The 26,534-nt window shown below is 39.1% G+C and overlaps 1 protein-coding gene across 1 annotated transcript; it reads right to left on the reverse strand.

Annotated features, from left to right (window-relative positions):
* Positions 1-1,264: 1,264 nt before the first annotated feature.
* Positions 1,265-1,792, reverse strand: LOC122019557 (pentatricopeptide repeat-containing protein At5g56310-like). Its single transcript, XM_042577016.1, has one exon. It carries the CDS (start codon positions 1,790-1,792, stop codon positions 1,265-1,267), a length of 528 nt encoding a protein of 175 aa, XP_042432950.1.
* Between the last annotated feature and the right edge of the window lie 24,742 nt (positions 1,793-26,534).

The following is a 26,534-nucleotide window of genomic DNA, read 5'->3' on the forward strand; positions in this document are numbered from 1 at the left end:
AATTCATGATTCTGTTAGGTCGTAACTTTGGTGATGATGGTCTATTTTTTCTTGCTGAAAGCCTTGGTTACAATCAGGTTAGTTCTTTTCCTTCCTTTTCCATAACCTTACTTTTTTTCCTTGTTCCTACTTGTAAACTATTGCTGAACCAGACTCTTAAAGGTATGACATTACTAAAGCAAGACATTTAAGCATAACTTTTTTTAGTGTCATTTAGCATCTCATTAGTTTTTTTCCAAGTCTCAAGCAGCAGAGGAAGTTGATATTTCTGGCAATGGGATTGCAACAGTTGGCCTAAAGGCACTTGATGGTGTTCTTCAGACGAATACCATGCTTAAAACTCTAAACCTATCAGGAAATAATATTGGCGATGAAGGAGCTAAGGTAAGTCCATTTTTTATTTTTTATTTTACTAATTTTTATGTTTGCGCCTATTCATATGGAAATAAGCAATTTGATTCTGCTGGAAGTACAATAGTGTATTGGAATACAAGAAAAATTAAAGTTCATTATCATCATTAATTGATAATTTGATATTAGATGATTTCTTTGACGGTAAATGACAAAATCCTTTAATGGTATTAGATAAATTTACTGTGGTTGATATAGTAGGAATTCACACAAAGTAATTAGCATACTCCTAATTGTAGTTGCTAAATGCAAATACCCTACTATGTTTAGCTAGTTCATTTGACTGTATTTATCTTAGTTTGTTTAGGTCGGTTTTCCGCACTATGTTTAGCTAGTTCTTCTCTGCTTCCAAGAAAAGAGCAGAGAAGAAAGAACCAGTGGTTCCTCAGTGGATCAATTTAGTCCCGTTAAGCTACGACACTTGTTAGATGTAAGTCAGGAACTTGTATGCCCATCTTTTAACTTCCTTTTACTAAACTAAATGCCCACATGAACAATCTTGAAACTTTTACAATGTCCTCAGATATACTCTTGTGGAGTGTTTGTTTCCATGGTAGGTTAAAATGTTGAATTTAAAATTTTCTACTTTATGATATGTTAGTTTTCCATTAGTAGTTCCGATTAGAGATGCAAATTGGGTAGTGTCAAAGGGTTATGCCATACTAGCAGCTTGCAGGGCAAATCCAATTCTCGAGCCGTACTACAACCATGCCAAACTGAGCATAGTGCGGAAAGTGACTCGGATGGATCTCTATCATGCCTAACCCAGGCACATTCCATTGATTCCTCTCTTCTGGTTTAGATAAAGATTGTTTGGAATTGTATGAGATTGTATTTACCTATCTCTAGATGATCATAGTGTTCCTGCCAAGAACTCACACGTTGCTCCTTCCACTTCAATCATGCTTGCTCCTAAGGATTGTTTGATGTCCAAATCACACATCAGTTTCCTCACTTTCAATGCATCCTCTGTTCTACCAGTAATCGCATACAACTTTTGCAGAGCTACATATCCACTTTCCTCAGGTGGCTCAAGCTCAATGAGATGCCTCGCCACCACTACGCCCAACTCGTAATCACCATGAGCAAAGCATCCACCTAAAAGTGCACGCCAAGCAGAAGCATTTGTTTCGAAAAGCATGCTCTCAAGCACTGATCTCACCTTATCGAGATACCCCCCACGAGAAAGAGCATCCACCAAGCATCCAACATGTTCTGCCTTTGGCTCAACTCTATAAACCGTCTTCATGCAATTGAAGCCGATGATAGCAGTGTCAATCATGCCTACATGGCTGCAAGCCATCAAAATTCCGATGAAGGTAATCCTATCTGGTCGCAATCTGAACTTGATCATCTGCGCAAACAGGGAAAGAGTAGCCATTCCACATCCATTTACAGCCAATCCACACAGACTTAAGACTTACACACAATTGTATTCTGTATGACCTTATTCTTGGGCAATCTTTCATGTTTTTTTACGAAATTCCTAGATCTTTTACACTTTGTTTCTGGTGTCCTTACTCCTTACACCTTATTTCCATGTGAAATTTTATAGGGTTTTGCAAGTCTTGCTGGAGCACTAGTTGAGAATAAGGCAATTCGATCTATACATCTCAAGCTAATAAGACTTACACACACTTAGATTTTCTATCCATGCAGTTTTTTCTTACAGATTTAATTTCTTCATCAGATCTGTTGACTTTCCAGTATTTATTGATTGTACTACTTCTCAGCAATTATGTAAAACTATATTTCTTCTTGTTTAGGAAAAATAACACTTCTAGATATTGGCAACAATGAGATTGGTCCCAAAGGCGCCTTTAGCATCACTGAGTATGTTAAGAAAACTAAGTCCTTGCTATGGCTGAATCTTTACATGAATGACATTGGCGATGAGGTGTGGTTATTGACTATTGTTGCTTTATGCTCTGTTGCTTCACTTTTGAAACATAAATTATCATCTAAGGTGCATATATATCTCATTGGAAATCATATAAATGAATTGATGTTACTCATCTTTATTTACTTTCCACGTACTCTTAGTGATAAAAGTGAATTTATTATTTACAAACTAAAAGTGAATTTATTTACTTTCCATGTACTCTTAGTGGTAAACAGTTATGTCATTTGGGTCGACTACTAATGAATTGAATTTGAAAGATTAAATTGTTGTTTATGTAGTTAGATTAAAATTTTTAATTTGGATTATATTAAGTTCCCAGGAATGATAGATCTATCACTATATGATGTGGTTGAGATAATTGATGAATGTTTTTCTTTTTAAGCATTCCAATTAGTCATCTTGTTACATGGTGCTCTTACTACTTTTTCAATTATGATTTTTGGTCTTGGTTTACTAATATATTATTTATGTGTTTTTACAGTTTACAAATCTCAAGTACTCCAAAGTTGAAATTGATGAAGTGCGGTTCGAGTGGGCTGAATGCATGCTAGATTACATTTGAGTAGGAAATGTATTTGATTTTTGAAAACTTTGGATGATGCATGCATTTGCATGGAATGTAAATTACGGATATTATCTTGATGTGTACAATATTTATTACCTTTTGATGTTGTGAAAAGAATTTGTGCATTTTATGGATACTGTTGTAAGAAGAATATTTATGTAATTTATGAATATTTGTGTATTTTATGGATACTGATGGAAGAAGAATATGTGTAATTTGTGAATATTTGTGTATTTTATGGATACTGTTGTAAGAATAATATTGGTGCATTTTATCATTTTTTCACTGTTTCGGAAATTGAATTTATGCTGTTAAAAAATAATGAAATTACATCGGGTTTCCACCGCTGCAAAACCGGTGTTATTAACTAATATTACATTGGTTGTATATCGCTGCCAAAACTAGTGTTATTAACATATAATATTACATCGGTTTTACACCGTTGATGAAACGGTGTCGTTAAGTGATACTACACCGGTTAATAACCGATTCGAACACCGGTGTCGTTAAGTGATACTACATCGGTTTTAACCCGATGTCTAAAATGGCAGACCTTTTACATCGGCTTCATAGACATCGGTCGAAAATGTAATAGACACCGGTGGAAAACCGATGTCTATGAGGGTTTTTGTTGTAGTGATTATAAAAGAAATATTTAATTTTTAAACTCTCTTTTAAATCATGAACATGGTTAAAAAAGGAAAGTTTTCTTAAAATTAAAATCCACCTTTCAATTTACAAATAAGGAAAGATTTCAAATCTTTTCTTAATCTTTTGTAAAAAGCTATAAAAGGAAAGATTTAAATTTTAAACTCTCTTTTAAAATCATGATATCCACATTAAGAAAAGATTAAAAATAAAATCCCTTTTAATATGATGTGGCCGGCCACACCAAGCTTAGGTTCAAGCTAGGGCCGGCCACACCAACTCAACTCATCCTATTTACTAATTGGTTGACCCAAGCTTGGGTTCCAAGCTTGCTTGGCCGGCCCCAATAGGATGGGTATAAAGGTGGGTAAGAAGTGGGTATGTGGTGGGTATAAATCTCTATATACAAGAGGCTACGATAGGGACCGAGAGGAGGAATTGGTTTTGGTCTCCCGATGAAATTAAGCTTCTCGTGTTCGCCTCAAACACACAACTTAACTTCATCAATAATAATTCATACCACTAAAGAATTATTATTGAACTACCGCACCAATCACAAATTATATTTTGGGCTCATTCTTATTATGAGTGTGTTAGTCCCCCTATGTTTAAGATGTCGAATGTCCACTAATTAAATGAGTTACTGACAACTCACTTAATTAATATCTTAGTCCAAGAGTAGTACCACTCAACCTCATCGTCATGTCGGACTAAGTCCACCTGCAGGGTTTAACATGACAATCCTTATGAGCTCCTCTTGGGGTCATTCTCAACCTAGATTACTAGGACACAGTTTCCTTCTATAATCAACAACACACACTATAAGAAATATCATTTCCCAACTTATCAGACTTATTGATTTATCGAGCTAAATCTCACACATTGATATGTCAAAGAAATAAATACTAAATATATGTGTTTGTTATTATATTAGGATTTAGAGCACACACTTCCATAGGTCTAGTTCTTTTATCAAGTCAGTATAAAAAGAACTTATCTAAAATGGTCCTACTCAATATACTTAGAGTGTACTAGTGTAATTTATTAGTCAAGATAAACTAATACCTAATTACACTACGACTATTCCAATGGTTTGTTTCTTTCCATCTTAGTCGTGAGCAACTGTTTATAATTTATAAAGAACTGATAACATGATCTTCTGTGTGTGACACCACACACCATGTTATCTACAATATAAATTAATTGAACAACTACACTTAACAAATAAATGTAGGTATTTGACCATTGTGATTCTTTATTTCTAAATAAATGTTTATACAAAAGCTAGGCTTTTAGTATACACTCTAACAATCTCCGACTTATACTAAAAGACTATGCTGCCATAAATACTGCAATACATCTGATTCCCAACCCTTCAACATGTCCATCAAAAGCTCTTACCTTAAGGACCTTAGTGAAGGAATCTATAGGTCATCACCTGATGCAATCTAGGCGGCAACAACTTTTCCTTGTTATATGATGTCTCGTATTGGGTAGTACTTGCGCTCTATTGTGTTTACTTGTCTTATGAACTTATGTTTTCTTCAAGTTTACTACTGCACCACTATTATTATAATAAATTGTAATAATTTTTGGACAAACCAGAAATCATATCTAAGTCTATCATGAAGTTTCTGAGCCATACAGCTTCTATGGTTACCTTAGAGGCTGCCACATACTCAGCTTCTATGGTGGAGACCGAAAAACATCTATGCTTAACACTCCTCCGTTGTTATAGTTTTACCTCCTAAAGTAAACGCAAAACCCCGAGGTCGATTTACTATTGTCCCTATCTGATTGGAAGTCAAAATCTGTGTAACCCACAAGGATCAAATTATCTGCCTTGTAAACTAGCATCTATACTCTAGTATATGCTTTACAGCAGTCTAGTGTTCTGGTCCTGGGTTACTTCGATATATGCTAACTATGCCCTGGGCAAAACATATATCTAGTCTCGTACATAGTATTACATACATTAGGCTTCCGATAGCTAAAGCATAAGGAACTGCTTTCATGTCCTTTATCTCCTTTGATGTCTTCAGAGATATTTCTTTAGATAAAGCTACTCCATGCCTAAAAGGTAGAAAACCTTTCTTGAAGTCTTGCATGCTAAAACGAGCAAGGATTGTTTCGATATATGAAGCTTGGGATAAGTAAAATATTCTTTTCTTGCGATCCCTTATTACTTTGATCCCAAGAATATATGCATTCTCCCAAGTCCTTCATATCGAATTGTTTGGACAACCATACCCTTACTTCTGACAACACTTTGATATTGTTTCCAACTACCAAAAATGTTATCAACGTATAGTACAAGAAATACCACCACATTTCCATCATACTTCTTGTATACACAAGACTCATCCGGTTATTAAATAAATCCATAGGTCTGGATTACTTTATTAAACTGGATCTTCCAAGACCTTGAAGCTTTACTTCAGTCCATAGACTGATTAAGCTTGCACATAAGATGCTCTTTTCTCTTTGCTCTTTGCAATGAACCCTTCTGGTTGCTATATATGAATGTTTTCTTCAAGACTTCCATTAAGGAAAGCTGTCTTGACATCCACTTGCTAAATCTCATAGTCTATATGAGAAGTAATAGATAAAAGAATCCGGATAGACTTAAGTATGGCTACCGGTGAAAAAGTTTCCTTTTTCAACAAGCTGTGCTTTAAAAGTTTCCACCTTCCTGTCTATCCCTCTTTTACTATTGTAGACTTATTTTCACCCAATGACTTTTACACCATTTGGTGGTTCTACAAGCTCCCAGACTTTATTAGAATACATATATTCTGTATTCATTGCTCTTTAAAAAGATGCTGCATCTTTATCTTAGAGCGCTTTGTCATATGTCCGGGAATTAGATTCATGTTCACCAGGAATCAAGTCCAAAGACTCTCCCAAAACATGAATATTTTAGGTTGCCTAACAACCCTCCCACTACGACGAGGTACTTTCTGCAATTGTGTATCATCTGTGATACGTGTTGCAGTTTCTTGTGATATTTCATCTTGTACAGTTGGTACTAGATTAGACGTGTCCTTTATTATTTCCTTAAGAACAAATTTACTTATAGGCTTATGGTTTATTATAGTCATCTTCTAAAAATCGTGCATTAGTGCTAACAATGACCTTCTGATTTTTAGGACTATAAACCTCCTTTCGTTTCTCTAGGATAACTTATGAACATGTGAACTCCTGTCCAACTTATCAGTATCTCTCATGTGCTAGACCACCTGAATATGCTTCAGACTAGGCTTACACCCATTTTGTAATTCTATGGGAGTAGAGAGTTCTGACTTAGAAGGTACTATATTCACTTCCGTTTCTAGTGTATATTCTCAAAACGAATTTTGGTAATTCTGAATAACTTATCATTGATCTAACTATTTCCATTAGAGTCTTATACCTTCTTACTACATCATTCTGTTGGGGTGTACCAGGTGCAGTTAGTTTGGATTGAATCCCGACTTCTGATAAGTGACTCCTAAACTCTCCCAAGAGGTACTTGCCACTACGATCTCAACATAGTGTCTTGATACTTTTATCTTGACGTTACTCCACATCAGCCTAATACTCTTTGAACTTATCAAAGCACTTAGACTTGTGGCGCATTAAGTAAATGTACCTGTATTTTGAATAGTTGTCTATAAAATAGACGAAATATTCAAAACCATCTCTTTCCTAGATAGTCATAGATCCACACAAATCAGAATGAACCAATTCCAACACATCTTTGGCTCTATACCCCTTAGACTTAAAAGCTTCTTGGTCATTTTTCCTTCCAAGTAAGACTCGCAAGTTGGAAAGATTTCCACTACCAATGAACCCAAGAGTTCATTGGTTATTATCCTTTGAATCCTACTCAAGTTAATATAACCTAGCCTTATATGCCAAAAATATGATTTTCTCTTATTAAAGTTAGAAGATGTGTTATTAATTTTCATTTATTGCATTGTGGGAGTTATTAGATTATAAATTATCAACCAACATACCAGAACAGATAACTTCCCTATTTTTCTTGATAATAAGTTTGTTATCAAAATAGACAGAATATCTATTCTTTGATAGTTTAGAAACCGAAATCAAGTTCTTTCTAAACTTGGTATGTAAAGATAATTTTCTCAAAATCCACTTTTTACTCCTATAAGAGGATAAACATCTCCCACTGCAACAGCTGCTACTTTTGCAGTAGTGCCCATGTAGACGGTGATTTCCCCTTCATATAGTTGTCGGGTTTCCTGATTATAGACATTGTCAGTGGTTCCCATATCTACACACCAGGTACTGGTAGATAACTCCACTAAACATGTAACAACTAATGGATAAAATACACTTTTATTGTTCTTAGTTCTAAGAAGACAGTCCACCTTAATGTCCAAGTCTTATTTCCAATCATTATAATTGGGACCACTAAGTCTATCTTATAGTATAACAGCTAGGGGATTGACTAACATTTTAAATCCTAAGAATCACAAAAATATTTGGTCAAGACCAACTCCTTAAAAATCCCCATGAATTTTGTATGCCACGTTAGTGTGGACGTATACAAATTCAAAGAGGAGATTTTATCTATTAATTTTATTATCTCGTCAACCTTACTTTATGAAGAATAAAATTAATAGTTGGTCTTGTCTTTGTTCAAATATTTGGTCAAAACTTTGAATTTAAAATAATATTGATTCCTCAAAACAATATCATTTAAATTCACCAACACCTCTAATACCGTGAATTTTGTATGTCACGTTAGTGTGGACGTATACAAAATCAAACATTTGTAAGAGGAGGGTCTTACCAACTAATTATCTTGTCATCCTTAAATTACCTCAAACGTCATGAATTTTGTATGCCACGTTAGTGTAGACGTATACAAATTCATTTGTTTGTAAGAGGAGGTTTTACCCAATTTATTTTGTCAACCTAACTTTATGACAAAATTACCTCAAACATCGTGAATTTTGCATGCCACGTTAGTATGGACATATACAAATTCAAACATTTGTAAGAGCAGGGTTTCACCTAGCTTTATGACAAATTAATAGTTGGTATTCCTTTGGTCCCACAAAACAATAGCAGTGACTCCGTTGGGGAGGATACTATTGATTGCGTTTAAGTGTATACCATTAGTTGATACTTAGTCTATTAAATAGGATTATGCCCCTTTAGTTGGAGAAGATCACTCGCTCCTAAATAATTTCCCATAACCATCCATAAAGGAAGTTTGATCTAGTGATCCACAACAAACTCATCCGTTGTGGAGGGAGGCACTCAGAGCCAACACGCAAGCTTGTTGCATCACTTACAAACCAGTAATGGAGACCATGGAATTTATTTAAAAATCTCTCTCCCACTTAGTTTTTTAAAGTGAGGAATAATTTTAACCTATGCTAGCATACATCACATGCACATCACAGTAAATAAAAGCAATAAATATGGAAATTAATTTTCCAACTATTATGACTTCTTCCATCACTGTTCTTCGTGTGTTTCAACCCTGGCTGCTGCCATCTTTAGCCACCACCATCGAGTCCATGTCGTCGGGTCCATCGAGCTTCCTTTTCTGCTGCGCCTCTGGTCCTCCAATAACACCACGCTTCGCAAGAATACAATCCACGACAAAAATAGAATTTTACATATATCGATCCTATATTCCATAAAGGAATGTACATATAATCGAGATCGAAACAAAAATGTAAAATCCTAATAACTAATACAACTCCTGCTGTATTTAATTTTATAATCATGCACACACAATAAAATGCCCTTGACATGTCTAATGGTCCAATCAGACACAATATCTATATGTCATAATAGTTGGAGCCTGCAACTACAAAGTTAGCACATCCTATTATTATCCTGCCTAAATTATGTATGACATGTGCATAATCTATTTGAAAACCAAACACACAGAGGCAAACCCTAGCTCTGATACCAATTGTTGGTTGGTCCTAGGAGAATCGTACCGGTTCCACTATACAAAAATTTTGTACAAGTGTCGAACCTTTTCCTAAACAACTTATTGTGTTCTTTAGAAGTTAAATTAGGAATCACAAACGGAACTTAACATTATTGATTCCAAATTTAACTTATCTGTTCTTAATGGTTTAGACTTGGATCGCAAGCGGAACTTAATACTATTGATCCTAATCCACCTATGTTATAAATTTAATTAAATATTAATTTCTAAAATTAGCTTCCAGGACTGCATGGCGAGACACATGACCTTCTTGGGTATGGGAGCATCCACCACCGCCTAGACACAACCTTTTAAGGAAAGCTAATATTTAATTTCCTTATATAACTCTAGGTTTAACCAAAAAGAACAATCGAATCACAAATTCGAAAAATAAAACAAAAGAAACACAAATTTGAAATAAATCTGAAAACTTTAGAATCATATGCCTCTTGTGTTTGGTATTTCCAAAAATAACTATACATAGAAAACTAGTATGATGCAGAAAATAATTACTAGTTATACCTTTCTTTGTAAGCAAATAACTTCTTGATCTTCTACCGTATTCCTCTTCTTATCCCGGACGTTGTGTGGGCAATGATCTACCGAGATGAGAATCCACCTAAGCCACCTTCTTCTCCAAGCAAGATTCGGCCACCACAATTCTCCAAGAGAAGTAGAGGTCCGACCACCACCACCAAGCTCCAAGGGATGCTAGAAACAAAACCTCTTTTCTCTCCTTCTTCTCCTAGCTAGAACCGGCCACCATGGACTTCTCTTATGTTGATGCCGCTGGCCATAAAGGAGGAAGAGAAGAGAAGGAGAAGAGGCCCTAAGGCCGGCCACCACCAAGGAAAAGAGAGGAAGAAAAAGAATAGAGTTCGCTCTCCATGAAGGCACCTCTACCCCCTCTTTTATAATCCTTGGCCTTGGCAAATAAGGAAAGTTTTAATAAAACTTTCTTATTTTCTTTGCCATGAAAAAGAAAAAAATTAATTGATAAAAATCAATTTTATTTTATCTTATTAAAGTGGTCGGCCACCTTAAGAGCTTCCAAAATTAGGTAAGTTTTAAACAAAATTAAAACTCCCTTATTTGTTTCCGAAAATTTTAAAAATAAAATTTTTCTAATAATTTTTCCCTTCATGGTGGTTTGTAAAAAAGAAATTTTATAAATTAAAATCTTTCTTTTAAACATGTGGATGATTTCCAAAAAGAAAGTTATCTCTAAAAATTAAAAACTTCTTTCAATCTACAAATAAGGAAAGATATCAAATCTTTTCTTAATCTTTTGTAGAAACTTATAAAAGAAATATTTAATTTTTAAACCCTCTTTTAAATCATGAACATAGTTAAAAAGGGAAAGTTTTCTTAAAATTAAAATCCACCTTTCAATCTACATATAAGAAAAGATTTCAAATCTTTTCTTAATCTTTTGTAAAAAGCTATAAAAGGAAAGATTTAAATTTTAAACTCTCTTTTAAAATCATGATATCCACATTAAGAAAAGATTAAAAATAAAATCCCTTTTAATATGATGTAGCCGGCCACACCAAGCTTGGGTTCAAGCTAGGGCCAGGCCACACCAACTCAACTCATCCTATTTACTTGGCCGACCCAAGCTTGGGTTCCAAGCTTGCTTGGCGGGCCCCAATAGGATGGGTATAAAGGTGGGTAAGAAGTGGGTATGTGGTGGGTATAAATCTCTATATACAAGAGGCTACGATAGGGACTGAGAGGAGGAATTGATTTTGGTCTCCCAATGAAATTAAGCTTCCCGTGTTCACCCCGAACACACAACTTAACTTCATCAATAATAATTCATACCACTAAAGAATTATTATTGAACTACCGCACCAATCTCAAATTACATTTTGAGCTCCTTCTTATTATGAGTGTGTTAGTCCCCCTGTGTTTAAGATGTTGAATGTCCATTAATTAAATGAGTTACTGACAACTCACTTAATTAATATCTTAGTCCAAGAGTAGTACCACTCAACCTCATCGTCATGTTGGACTAAGTCCGCCTGCAGGGTTTAACATGACAATCCTTATGAGCTCCTCTTTGTCATTCTCAACCTAAATTACTAGGACACAGTTTTCTTCTGTAATCAACAACACACACTATAAGTAATATCATTTCCCAACTTATCGGGCTTATTGATTTATCGAGCTAAATCTCACCCATTGATATGTCAAAGAAATAAATACTAAATATATGTGTTTGTTATTATATTAGGATTAAGAGCGCACACTTCCATAATAACTAAGGTCTAGTTCTTTTATCAAGTCAGTATAAAAAGAACTTACCTAAAATGGTCTTACTCAATACACTTAGAGTGTACTAGTGTAATTTATTAGTCAAGATAAACTAATACCTAATTACACTACGACTATTCCAATGGTTTGTTCCTTTCCATCTTAGTCATGAGCAACTGTTTATAATTTATAAAGAACTGATAACATGATCTTCTGTGTGTGACACCACACACCATGTTATCTACAATATAAATTAGTTGAATAACTACACTTAACAAATAAATGTAGGTATTTGACCATTGTGATTCTTTATTTCTAAATAAATGTTTATACAAAAGCTAGGCTTTTAGTATACACTCTAACAATTAGCCTGCGCCATCATAGACCTAACCATTTCAAGAAGAGTCTTATTTCTTCTTTCAGCAACCCTATTTTGCTGTGGAGTTCCAGGGATAGTTAGCTGTCTAATAATCCCTTTCTCATTATACATTGTCTTGAACTGATCAGATAAATATTCTCCTCCACGGTCAGTGCGTAAGGTTTTAACTTTACGTTCCAATTGATTCTCAACTTCGTTCAAGTAACGAATAAAGCAATCCAATGCTTCAGATTTGTGAGAAATCAAATACACATGACCAAAACGTGTGAAGTCATCGATAAATGTAATGAAATAAGAACTCTCATTTCTAGCCTTTATATTCATTGGACCACAAATATCCGAATAAATTAATTGCAATGGTGATTCAACCCTAATAACCTTACCAAATGGTTTTCTAGTCGTCTTTCTCGCAAGACAATGCTCACATATAGACAAGTTAATCTTAGCATGAGTGCCTAATAGGCCCTCCTTAGCTAATCTATTCATTCGTTTTTGTCCTATATATCCCAATCTAGCATGCCAAATTCCGTCATTAACATCAGCATTACTAGTAAGAGCAATGTTTGAAAAACAACCATAATTATTATTTGGTTCTACATCAAGAACCATAAAACCATTTGTTACAAAACCATATCCAATTAACACAGAGTTAATTCGAAGTTCCACACAACGGCTATAAAAATTTACATTGTAACCTAAATCAAGAAGACAAATAACGGAAACCAGATTCCATCGAATCTTAGGAGCGTACAAGACATCATGTAGAAACAAGGTGCCTCCACCACATAGGTTGAGCTTGCAAGTGCCAATTCCTTTGACTTCAATTCTTGCATTGTTTCCTAAATATATCCATTTGTTGCCAGCTGGTACCCGACGGTACTCCACATATGTAGCTCGATCACGAGCTACGTGGTTCGTTGCTCCTGAATCTACAATCCACAAAGGATACGAATCAGCTAACAATACTGTACTTGCAACATATTGCTCGTGGAAAGAAGACAAAAATGGATCTACCTTTTTAGGCTCAGTACAATCCCGAGCAAAATGACCCTTCTTACCACAGTTGAAGCAAGTCAACCTGCTCTTAGGTTTTTGTCCATATTTCTTTCCTTTCTTCTTGATTTGGTTTTTCACAGCAACAGCATTAGCCTCCTTTCCTTTCCCCTTTCCTTTCTTAAACCACTTGTTCTTATTCTTGGAACCAGAACCTTCAGCTACAAAAGCTTGACCCAAAATCATTGCAGATTCAATCCTCTCCGCCTCAAGTTCAACATGGCGTGAGACATCAGTGAAATCTTGATACTCTCACTATGGGTCAGATTCTGTTTCATCGTTTCCCAAGAATCAGGAAGGGAACGAATGACTGCCTGAACCTGTTGTTCATCGGTCAACGCATAACCAGCAGTCTTAAGCTCTCAAATCATGTTACCCATCTCCCTGAGATGTTGGGCCATAGTAACATTCAAGCGCTTTTTACAACTATCAAACTTGATAGTTAGCTGATGGAGCTTACTCAGATTGACTCCACTGTACTTCTCTCTAAGGGCTACCCAGACAACATGAGCAGATGGTAATGGCTCATACTCAAATACCAGGTCATCCACCATTGAACTAATCAATATACCCTTAGCAATGGAGTCATTCCTTTTCCATGTCTTATAGGCATCAAGGTCACGTCTGTGTTGTGCTATAGAACCATCAACCGGTTCCTCCATTAATTGATTCATAGCCTCTAGAACTTCTTGTTCCTCAAGAACGTATTGTATCTTGAGGTGCCAGATTTTGTAGTTATCCCCATACAATTTCTCACCCTTATTGAGTTCAGCTATGATGTTTTTAGTTGCCATGATCTACATAAATAAACACATTATTTATTATTTCAGTGTAATTCATATATGTGTAATTATTTATTGACTCAGTGTAAATTAGAGTTAGTTTACAAAATCAAGTGATAACAATGTTTCCACTCATCATTTGTATGTTCTAATCTAATTAACACTGATTAATCATATTACACATATCCCATCTAATGAACGAATCATTATTAAAATGAACTAATCATTTTTCATATGAACTAATCATATGGATATATGAACAAATCATATTCACATAAACTAATCATGTCATAAAATGAACTAATCATTTCCAAGTTAGTTAACATATAACTTAACTTTTCATTATTTAATTCTGTTCGTACAAAACGACAGAAATTATTATATGACTCAAAAACCAGATGAGCTAACATTGTTCGTACATAACAATAGTAAACAGAACACTAATAAACTAGATAGGCCAGCACTGCTCCCACTAGGACAAACACTAGTATAGCAGCCAACACTATCCCTATTAACTTGGACTCATTTGGGATAATCTCAGATGGGGCAGCTTCAGGATTCTCCATCAGATCCATTTCTGGATCTTCCTTGAGCATCTCCTGGTCCTCTTCAGACTCTTCTGGCTCTTCTTCACTCATATGGTGAAGTAGTTCCTCACACAATACTGAATATGTGACGCGCCCTTCATGACACCCTCATACATAGTCTGCTATTATCCTGGGATACTCTAGCAATGAATGCATCAATGCCCAGATCCTATAACTATCCAGGACTGGAAACTCTTCTTACTCAAGTTTTCAAAATAGTATATCCAGCCGTCTAACATGTCCGTCGACTCCATAAGCAGACTTATACTATATCTCCTGAATCTCCTCTTGGAGCTGGTTTCGCCGCACTTCGCGACGAGTCAATGTGGTAATTGTTCGTGCCATCTGAAAAATTGAATTTAAATAAGTCAATACAAAACCGACTAACCAGTACAAAACCAGTTTAATTCAATTTATACAGGCATACCATCATTATGAATCAAGAAAAATAAATCTTCTCAATTTTCAGGAGTTTAAGTCCACTGACCCATTAGACCGGTCAATCAGGAGTCCGGATGTTAAACTTAGTCTATTGTCCTCATTAGAACTAATCTAATTGGACATATATTCTGTTATTATTTAAGCTCATTTGAGTCAATCTCAGACTTATTAATCAAACTCAGGTTCGTTTGATTCGTCCAATTGCTCATTGGATTAAGTCTGACTCATTAGACAAATCTAATTTTTATGATCCAATCTGACACAACAGAACTAATCCGGTCATATTTGATCAACCCAACTTCTGTAATCAAGATCACCCTAATTGATTCAATAATAAACCGAACTGGTTAAACCAACAAATAATTTAAACCAGATCTAGATATCATTGAATCAATTTGGTCTGCTTAAATCAATTAATAATTTAAACCAGACCTGGATTTGATCAGACAAGTTGGTCTGGTTCTATTTTCAATAAATTGAACCATAAATTAATTAAATATCTATTTATTAATTAATAATACTTATCTATATGTATTTAATTAATAAATAAAAAAATTTAATTAAATTTAGCTACTGTTCATGTCGTGAAGAAGGAAAAATAAAATCAACATGCATACATTTTTTTCTTTCTTACACGGGTTTTGTTTTTTTTTTTTTTTGTGTTTTTTTAAAACTTCAATTGATTCAAACTTGGCATTGAATCGATTCAAATAAAAAAAAAATTGTGCTTCAAAAAAATACTATGCACACCTTTAATCGATTCATGTATGCAATAAAAGAATGATAGTGTGCTTCGTCAAATCGAGCACTGTTCATTCCGATTTTTTCTCTCTTCAATCGATTGAAGAATCGATTAAAATTTTCCAATTGATTAATGAATCGATTCAACACTGTTCGCATTTTTTTTCTCTCTGTCGCGATTTTAAATCGATTGGAATGAAAATTCAATCGATTCAATTTACTGTTCATCTTCTTCTTCGCGACAGAAGAAGAAAAAACGCGAGCTTTTTTGCATCAATTTTTCATGCTTTCAAAACCATGCATGCTCTGATACTATTGTTGGTAGTTTTGAGAGCATGAAATAGAAACAAAACAATGATAAAACAATGCGGTATTTAAAATCACTCACAGTGATCTCCCGAAGTCGCAACTGAAGACGTCGGCGGTCGACGAAGAGGTTGCCGTTGTCGGAAGCACGATCACGGAGCAACCGGAAAGCGCTTCAAGGTTCACGAGCCAAATCCCAGCCTCTGGATGTTCTCCCTTGCTCGACCAAATCTCCTCACAACTTGGCAGTGCTCTCTCGTTGATCACCTTCGCTTCACCATTGTCCCCTTTTCGGGCCGTAAAAATCGCTTTTTGCGTTGCGGAAACCCCGAAACCCATGCCACGGATCCGTACAAAGTTTATAAAATTTCATAAAACTTCGTGTATGAGTTTCTCTAACCTAGATCTACACTAGATCTACAAGGAAGAAATGTTACCCTTGATGCGAAGCCCTTCGCGTATCCCGTTCGTCCAGGTGATGCCGGATCTCGAGGTTGTCAAGTGTACAACCATCTATGTGTATCCACACAAACAAGTCGATGGAGAGAACCTCTAAGGATGTGCTAGAAACCTTAGAAGATCAGTAACCATGGAGGAGAGGGAGAGAAGAGAAGAGCTTGAGGAAGAAGATGGGAGTTTCAACACAAAATGAAACTTACACCTTGAATGAAAGTGGCCGGCCACTTTTGAGTGGTTTGTAACCTCCATGGGATGTCAAGAGTCACAACTCTTGGTAACTCCCATGAGGTGGCATCCCACTTAAGCAACCATGATGATATGGAGCATCATCATTGGTCCACTTCTTGCCAACTCACCAATGAGGTGGCAAATGGTTAAGTCAAACTTGACTCTTCATCTTCCTCTCAAGTCAAGTCAAACTTGACCACTTCTCTCCCATGGTTGATCAAATCTAACCATTGGTTCAAGTCAATTTTAATTTAATGAATCTCTATTCATTGAATTAAATTAATTAAATGAGTCTAAGTCCAAATTAGACTCACTTAACACATGAACCAAATTGAATTCAACTCAATTAGCTCAATTTGGATTGCTCTTAATCCAATTTGGTTCATCACATGAACCTAATCCTTTAGGTTCATCAAATGAACCTAATTTCCATCTAATTGCCCTTTGTGTGTGACCCCATAGGTTCTTGTAAAGTTGGCAATGCTCCTAAACTCTTTTAGAAGCATAAGTAATGAGTGGTATCTAGCAACACATCATTACTACCCAAGTTACAAGAATGTTGAGATCCAACATCACCTTGTGACTACTAATTGTGACTCTTCATAATATATGACAATGTCCTTCTATCCTAGACATCTAGATTGATCAATGTGAGGCATAAACCGTGTCATCCTCTAATGAATATAAATTTTGAACTCCAAGTAGACTCACTCAATCAAATGAGCTCAATATCTCATATTGATTCATTTGGGCATGGCCATGCACTTCGTGGTCTCACTCTATCAAGAATATCGATGTCACTCCCGTCATATAGGAGGGATAGATCCCATCTACATCACTCACATCCCTCTACATAATTCGTTAAATACCCAATAATCGTCTTTATAGTCCACCCAGTTACGGGTGACGTTTGACGAAGCCAAAGTACGTAACTCCTTATGTAGGGAACCATGGTGACTTCAGGTCCAAGGACTAGTAGTCATACTAATAGCCACATGAGAAAGTATATGACACTCATATAACGATCCATGATACTTTCTCATGGAGGGTCATTCAGTATACATTCTCCAATGCATACCCATGTGTCAACTTGATATCTCCATATCCATGACTTGTGAGATCAAGTCATCGAGTTGACCTACATGCTAGTCTCGTCGCATTAACATTGTCCCTGAATGTTAATACTCGACTAGGAATGATTAAGAGTAGTGTTCCCTATATCATCTCACTATCGATTCAACCAATCGATTGATATAGGTAAGAACATTCTACTCAAAGACGCTATTATACTTAGTTATTTGGCACTAATACAAGTAAGTATAATAACCAAAAATAAATGTCTTTATATATACATAAGAATATGATACAATGAGCTCATACAACAATCATCGTCCGATGTGCCCAATGATCCCCGACCAACACAATCTGTTTGTTCAGGGATCAATTTATGGTCGGTCTCCGCTTCCCCATTCATCCCTTCATCATCGAAGTTTGTAATGATTTTCGCTTTCTCCTCCCACAACTCATGCCGAACTCATTTCACCTCCTGTGCGGCGTCATCGTGCTGTTTCAGCTGCACGACATTCCTCTAACCCCTCGCATTTTCACTACTTTTACTATCCCAAGCAATCTGAACTGGAAACATTTCTCTTTCAGTCTTGGGTCGGGCTAGTCTTTTTTGACAAAATGTCAACTTCCAACCAACATTGGAAGGAATATTTCTTCTTTATGCGTCTTCCCGAATGGCCTAGCTTCCAAACCCGCTGGCAGGTCGACTTACCACCCCAACTTGATTTGAAGAAGTACAAGAGCCTATCGGACTACCTTCATGTTGCCTCCATGTTGGCCAGCCAGAAGTACGACATCCGCAAGCTACTTCTTGAGGGCGTGTTGTACATCTTCGGCCTGAGTCCAATCCGCACTGGGCTTCCGACCGACTTAGGTAAGAGATTTGATGTGCATATCTCCTTTGATTGTAATTGATTCTTCTTCTTCTTTTGCAACCGAAGTCATGCTGCATGCTCGGATGTCCAACCTCGCGAAGCTTCAGAACGTTGAGATTGAGGTGATTGCTGTTGAGGAGTTGGCGAACTGCGACCTACAACTGGTCGACTCTCAAGATGAGAGCGCAGCGACTCCCGCCATGGTGAGTGGGGGGTGGGGGGGGGGACTAGCCAAGACCCCAGTGTCGAGGTTGTCTGCGGCAAGAAGCAACCATCTGAGCAAGTGCCCATCGTCCGCTCGGAGAGCTCGAATTCCTCTAGCGAGCCGTTGCTAAGGCGTAAAAGGTGTTGCACAGAGTCTTCGCGCTCTGCTGCCTCGGCAGTGGGATCTGCTGCAAAGGTCGAGGTCGGCACCTCGAATCCCTCCACAGTTCCTGCGACTACGCCTGAGGTATCCTCCGACCGAACTCCATCAGTGGTCGAGTGGTCGCAAGAGCCTATCGCTGTAGAGCCCCTGGCTTCTATGCCACCATCGAGGGTTCGTTGATCGACCATCCTCCCTACATCTACAGCCCGTCCGGTTGGCCCAGCCTCCTCGACCCACTCTGCTCCGAGCGGCCGACGATCTGTCACAGCGATCCTTCACCTGTCCACGGAGGAGTACAGTGAGCCGAGCGCCCGGTCGAGCACTCCTAAGCATCAAGTCATCATATGGGGTCCGCTCGCCCAAGTCTGGGAGGAAGCCCAAGCCCGAGCGGCGGTGATGCCTCCGGGCGCGCTCACCAATAGCCATACCCAAATGTCAACTGGGGTAAGCCCTTTGTTGTCATTATCTTTCTTCTGATCGTTTCTAACCCTTTTACCTATTTGTAGTATTGGGTGGAGAGTCTGGTCATGTGCCACAGGCTAGCTCATCTGAAGGATGAGTTCAAGAAACTCCAGGTCTCTAGCAGCCAGCCCGTCGCCGATCCGCAGGAGATGGCCAAGCTAAAGGTCGACCTGGAGAAGACGACCAAGCTCCTTGAGATCGGGTGGGCTAAATCTTCCGGCCACGAGGAGATGCTGGGCCGACTCAAGAAGCAAATCATCACGTTTGGCAAGAAGATCGAGTCGACCACCGCTAAGAAGAACCAAGCCATCGAGGACTTGGAATTGAAGAACAAGGAGGCCCGAGATCTCGCTAGCAAGCTCAGAGACGCTGAAGATTTTTTGGTGACTGAGTGAGTGAGCCAGACGACGAGGGAAATTGAGCTCCAGGGCCAACTCTCTGACAAGGATGCAACACTGAAGCTGGCCTAGGGTGAGACAGAGAAGGTGAAGGCCGACCTGAAAGGCTCCCGGACGGCGATGAAGATTTATCAGGACGCCGAGCCGAGCCGATTTGCAACACTGAGACAAAACTACATCCATTTGAACACATTTAATGATAAAGTCATCGCTCGGTATCTTCGGCTCTGTAACCTAGCCATAGATGAGACGATCAATTAGCTCAAGGCGGGTGGCCACCTTCTGAGACCTTCATGGATAGCGTCATCAGTCGGGATAAAATGACTAAGTCACTGCCCGACGACGCTCTTGATTATCTTGAGTGAGGTTGATCGCCGTATATTTTTGAAGTCCTAATGTAGGCTCGCCCATTCGGCCAAGCTTTTGTTTTTATCTTGCAACTATGATCTCGCAATGTAATTTTAAGTATTTTGGTTTTAATATACGCACACCCGCTCGGCGAAGTATTTCCTCTCACAGCTTTTCTTTGCCTACAAATGCCCCAGATCTCGTATTTGTAACTGACCGCTTGACCGTAAGCATAAGCTCGAATTTAAGGTTGTCGCTCGACCATTATTGGAAACTTGGGTTTAAGGTATCCGCTTGACTGTTGGTGGGGACGCTCGTTTAATGTCACCGCTCGACGATTTGACGAAGTCGTGGGTTTAAGGTCGTCACTCGATTGTCGATGAAGACGTGGGTTTAACGTCGCCGCTTGACGATTTGACAAAGTCATGGGTTTAAGGTCGCCGCTCGATGATTTAAGGAAGTCATGGTTTAATGTCACCGCTCGACCGTCGATGGAGACATGGGTTTAACGTTGCCACTCGACAATTTGACAAAGTCATGGGTTTAAGGTCGCCGCTCGATCGTCGATGGAGACATGGGTTTAACGTTGTCGCTCGATGATTTGACGAAGTCATGGATTTAAGATCGCCGCACAACCATCGATGTAGACATGGGTTTAACGTCTCCGCTCGACGATTTGACAAAGTCATGGGTTTAAGGTTGCCACTCGACCGTCGATGGAGACATGGGTTTAACGTCGCCTCTCGACAATTTTATGAAGTCATGGGTTTAAGGTCGCCGCTCGACGATTTTACGAAGTCATGGGTTTAAGGTCGTCGCTCGACCGTCGATGGAGACATGGGTTTAACGTCGTCGCTCGACGATTTGACGAAGTCATAGGTTTAAGGTCATCGCTTGACCGTCGATAGAGACATGGCTGTAACATTGCTGTTCGACGATTTGACGAAGTCATGGGTTTAAGGTCACCACTCGACCGTTGATGGAGACATGGGTTTAACGTCGCCGCTCGACGATTTGACGAAGTCATGAGTTTAATGTCACCGCTCGACCGTCGATGGAGACATGGGTTTAACGTTGCCGCTCGATAATTTGATGCACCATTCAACACAGAACTTGCCAATCCTTGTTTCTTATTTCTGTCCTGCATTCAAAGAGTACAATGATGATGACTCAATTGATTGTTACATCAGCGTACCTCTCATCCGGCTCGATAAGGCTAGAGATGGTTCGCGCTCCACGACCATTCCAATCACCGTCCATCCCCATCCTCCAAGTAGTAGGCACCCGAGTGGAGCTTCACTTTCTTCCATACCAAGTCGCCGACTTAGAACAATCTTGGGATCACCCTCCGATTGTAGCTTTGCTTTATCCTCTGCCGGTATGTCATCAACCGGAGGACAGCTTTTGCACGCTCTTCATCCACTAAGTCTAGCTCCAGAAGCCTCCGCTCGGTGTTGTCCTCGCTGTAGTGTTGTATCGGATCGGATTCAACTCGGACTTCGACGGCCCCGAAAGTTGATGTAGACTTGCCACTTGTTGCCAGGCTTGGAGACCAGCATGACATTTATGAGCTAGCTCAGGAATTGAACTTCTCGTATGTGACTGGCCTCCAACAGCTTCTCTATTTCTGCCCTGATGATCAGGTTTTGTTCGGCGCTGAAGTCTCTCTTTCTCTGCTTTACCGGCCGAGCGTCTGGTCAGACGTGAAGTTCGTGTTGCGCGATGCTCGGGGAAATCTTGGGAAGCTTGTGCGTCGACCACGCGAATACATCGTGGTTTTGTCGTAGACATGTGATCAGCTCCGCCTTCTGCTCGGCTTCCAGATCGGACGCTATGAAAGTTGTTGCCTCAGCTCGATCGGGATGGATTTGGACTTCCTCTTTTTCTTCATAGACCAGGGTAGGCAGTTTTTGGGTGATGGCGCTTACCTCTAGTCGGGGAGTTTTCCGAGTAGACTTGGCCTCTGTCTTGACCATCTCGACATAGCAGCGCCGGGCGACCAACTGGTCACCTTTGACTTCCCCGACCCGGTTGTTTACCGGGAATTTGATCTTTTGGCAGTAGGTTGAAACTACTATCCGAAACTCATTGAGAGTCAGTCGGCCTAAGATGACGTTGTAAGCTGAGGGGGCGTCTACCACAATGAAGTTTGTGATCCTGGTCCTCCTGAGCGACTCCTCTGTGATCGATATAGCCAACTTGGTTTGGCCGATCGGTAAAACCTCGTTGCCCGTGAACCCATACAGTGGGATTGTCATTAATAGTAGCTCACCTTGGTCAATCTGGATCTGATCGAAAGCCTTCTTGAAGATTATGTTTACCGAGCTCCCTATGTAAACAAAAATTCGGTGAATGATATAATTTGCGATTACCGCTCAGATGATGAGGGCATCATCGTGAGGGACTTCTACTCCCTCCAGGTCCCGGGGTCCGAAGTTGATTTCGAGCCCGCTCGCCTTCTCTCGGCTGTAGCCTATTGCATGGATCTCCAGCCGTCGAGCGTATATCTTCCTGGCTCGGTTAGAGTCATCGTTAGTCGGTCTGCCAGCGATGATGTTTTTTTTCTCCCCGAGCGGATGACCTGTTTTGTTCACGCAAGGTTTGAGGATAATCAGGACTTTCCCTTCGCTGATGATGCTGTTGTCGTTCGAGTGATCTTCTTGCATCTTCCCGTCACCCGACATACTGATGTCCGTGCCGCCGATTGGGAGAGGGAGATCGGTGGCGATATCCTCTTGGAGCCGGTCTAGCGATCGACATCAGGCCACAGCAGTCACGTGTGTTGTGCGACGCCGACTGGTGGAAGGAACAGAACATACATGTCCATACCTTACCCTTTGACACTGTTGGGACCGAAAAGTAGCTAGAGGGGGGTGAATAGCTCTTCGCGTGCTCGTCGTTGGTGTTGCTCGTTTCTTTGATGGTATGCATCAGAAATATAAGAAACAAAAGCATACAACGCTAACAAGGTTGGTTTACTTGGTATCCACCTCACAAGAGGTGACTAGTCCAAGGATCCACACCTACACACACACCCTTCACTAATAAAACTCTCCATTATGGTAACTACCAAGGGCGGAGAAGCCCTACAAGACTCAATACAAGAAGAAAGGGAAAGGTAATGAAATACAAGCTTACAAGCTTACAATGAGAGCAAAAACCCTAACCCTAGTTTCTTCTTCTTGCTTTGATCCGCCTCTTGACTTGGAAGAACCTCCAAGAGCCTTCAAGAACTGGAGATCTCGAGCTTGAGAAGAGCTGTGGAGAAGCTGGTGAAGATCTGAAATGAATCGGTGAAGAGATGTCAAAGGAAATGAACGCCTGCGGCTTAAATCGACGCTAACGGTCGAATCCCGATCGATTGGAATGCTCCCAATCGATCGGGGAGGTTTTGGATCGATCCACGGATCGATCCAGAGCTCCTCTGTGCTCTGGAAAAACGTCTGGATCGATCCACGGATCGATCCAGCGCTTATCGCGCGAAGCAGCAGCGTCCCAATCGATCCACTGATCGATTGGGACCTCTGGATCGATCCACCGATCGATCCAGAGATCTTCTGGATCGATCGGCCGATCGATCCAGATCTTCTGGATCGATCCACTGATCGATCCAGATCTGCTGGATCGATCCACGGATCAATCCAAACCTGCTGGATCAATCGGCTGATCAATCCAGATCTTGGTTTTTGCCCAAAACCAAGTCCAAAGCCCCCTAAACCAACATCTAGTCAACCATGACTTGTTGGTACATAAGACCTAGCATCCGGTCACCCTTGACCAGCTAGGACTCTCTCACCAAGTGTCTGGTCAATCCCTTTGACCCACTTGGACTTTTCTCTTCTTGCCAAGTATCCGGTCACTTCCTAAGACCTACTTGGACTTTTCTTCCTCGTGCCAAGTATCCTGTCAATTCCTTTGACCTACTTGGACTCTCACCAGATGTCTGGTCAACCTTGACTCATCTGGATTTCTCTTGCCTGGCTTCACTCACCAGGACTTTTCCAATTGCCTAGCTTCACTCACTAGGTCTTTCACCTGGCTTCACTCACCAGGATTTTCCTCCTGCCTAGCTTCACTCACTAGGACTTCCCAATTGCCTAGCTTCACTCACTAGGTCTTTCACCTGGCTTCACTCACCAGGTCTTTCACCTGGCTTCACTCACCAGGATTTTCCTCCTGCCTAGCTTCACTCACTAGGACTTCCCAATTGCCTAGCTTCACTCACTAGGTCTTTCACCTGGCTTCACTCACCAGGATTTTCCTCCTGCCTAGCTTCACTCACTAGGTCTTTCCTTCTGCCTAACATCCCAGTTAGGACTTCCCAGTCAAGTATCCGGTCATCCTTGACCTACTTGACTCTTCTTCAATCAACCTTGCATTGTCAAACATCGAAACCCAAACCAAGACTCAAGCTTGGTCAACCAGGTCAACCTTGACCTGAGGGATGTTGCACCAACAATCTCCCCCTTTTTGATATTTGACAATACCAACACTATCACTTACAATACCACATGTAAGTTAGGCTAATCCCATAGCCTAAACCTTCTTAATGCCACTAGGTAATGAATACATAAGTTAAGCCCTTCATTCTCCCCCTAAGAGGGAAAACTCCCTCTAGGTGATAAAAGCCTAACTTACTCCCTTTCATTCTCCCCCTATTGGCACACATCAACAAATTCACTTGTTGAAAACTCTCCCCCTGAAGAGTTGCTCATCGTTGTTTACAACTTCACTCGTTGTGATCAACACGATAATGAAGGTCCCATACCCTTCATTATCCTTAACCCTACATTCTCCCCCAATGTAGGCAAATGCCCATCCTTGAGCATTATCCACTTGAAACCACTTGAACAATGAGGATATCCACTCCCTATTAAGGTTCAAACGCTCAACCTTGAGCATGTTCTTAACGGAAGGTTAACCACCTTCCAAGGTTCATGAAAAATAAGTTTTATGTCTTTAAAGAGTCCCTCCCCATAAAGATATGGTGGTAACTTCTGTTATTGCACCAACAATGACTTGGAATCCCTAAAACTTTAGGAAACCCAATTTTAGAAGTTTTGAGGTTCAAATATTCAAAATTTGAAACAAACCTCAACCTAAACTTCAACTTAGCCTTCCTTAACCAATCCATCCTTGTTTTCCACACGAAAACACCCGTTTTATGTATACAAATGTATTTTCAGGGGTTTGGAATGGTTACCTAGACTAAAATAGGTTCAAAGATGCTGAAATCAGACCTTCCCAGCCAAAATCAACATCTTCGATCGATTGGAGTTGGGTTCCAATCGATTGACCCCTGCTGAATCGATCCACTGATCGATTCAGTCTTCTTGGATCGATCGTCTGATCGATCCAGTGAGCTTCTGCTCGCGAGAAATTCCTTCTCAATCGATCGGCTGATCGATTGAGGCACTCCAATCGATCCACTGATCGATTGAAGGCCTGAAATTGCTGAAATTCAATTTCAGCCAATTCCAGAAACCCCTAAAAAATTCTACAAGATTCCAAAAATCGTAAAAATTTGTGTAGACATTATTTAGGGTATAATTTATCATGGAAAAATAGTTTTCTATAAAAATACATCATATTTTCAAGGATTGACACAAACTTGAGAACTTGCAAAAACTTTAGTGTTTTCTTCAAGTTTGTGTCTAACTATTCAATGGTGATTACTATCAAAAGATAGCCTTCACCAAGGTTCTCCAAAATCATTTTAAAAACATTTTCAAAACCAATATCCCACCATGTTCCTTGGGCTTAATGCACATGACTTGTACATTAGCTTTCCCAATGATGGGAAAACACATAACTATGTGTTTTGATAAACTTAAAACTCAAAGAAATGCACTAAATCAACATGTTGAGTTTTGTTCATCATCCTAACATCTCACTTGTATCTATTGTGCACAAAACACATACAAGTCATCTTATAGGTCTTTGTGAGATGTAAATTTTGGTTTTGTCCTAATCTAGGGATCATGCATATCTATTTAGGCATTTTGAGTGGTAAACATCCACCAAGGATGTTACTTGTTGATTCCACTTGTTTATAAATGGCATTTGTCCTTAATTTTAAGGAAATAAACATAATGCATGATTATGTTATGGCATACATCAAAAGGAAATAATTTTCAAAAGAAAATATCCTATAACTACATGATATATGAATGTCATGACATGATATTTTTAGATTTTTCATAATAAAACATGAAAAAAAATAAAACATGTTGTCATGGCATATAATGGGCAAACAATCATGGCAAGGTTTAGCATAAATAAAATATACTTAGATTAC

Source organism: Zingiber officinale, chromosome 9A (assembly GCF_018446385.1).
Source record: "Zingiber officinale cultivar Zhangliang chromosome 9A, Zo_v1.1, whole genome shotgun sequence".
Lineage (NCBI taxonomy): Eukaryota > Viridiplantae > Streptophyta > Magnoliopsida > Zingiberales > Zingiberaceae > Zingiber > Zingiber officinale.

Coding starts and splice junctions, on each gene's coding strand:
- LOC122019557 (XM_042577016.1), bottom strand. CDS start 1,792: ATGGCTACTCTTTCCCTGTTTGCGCAGATGATCAAGTTCAGATTGCGA.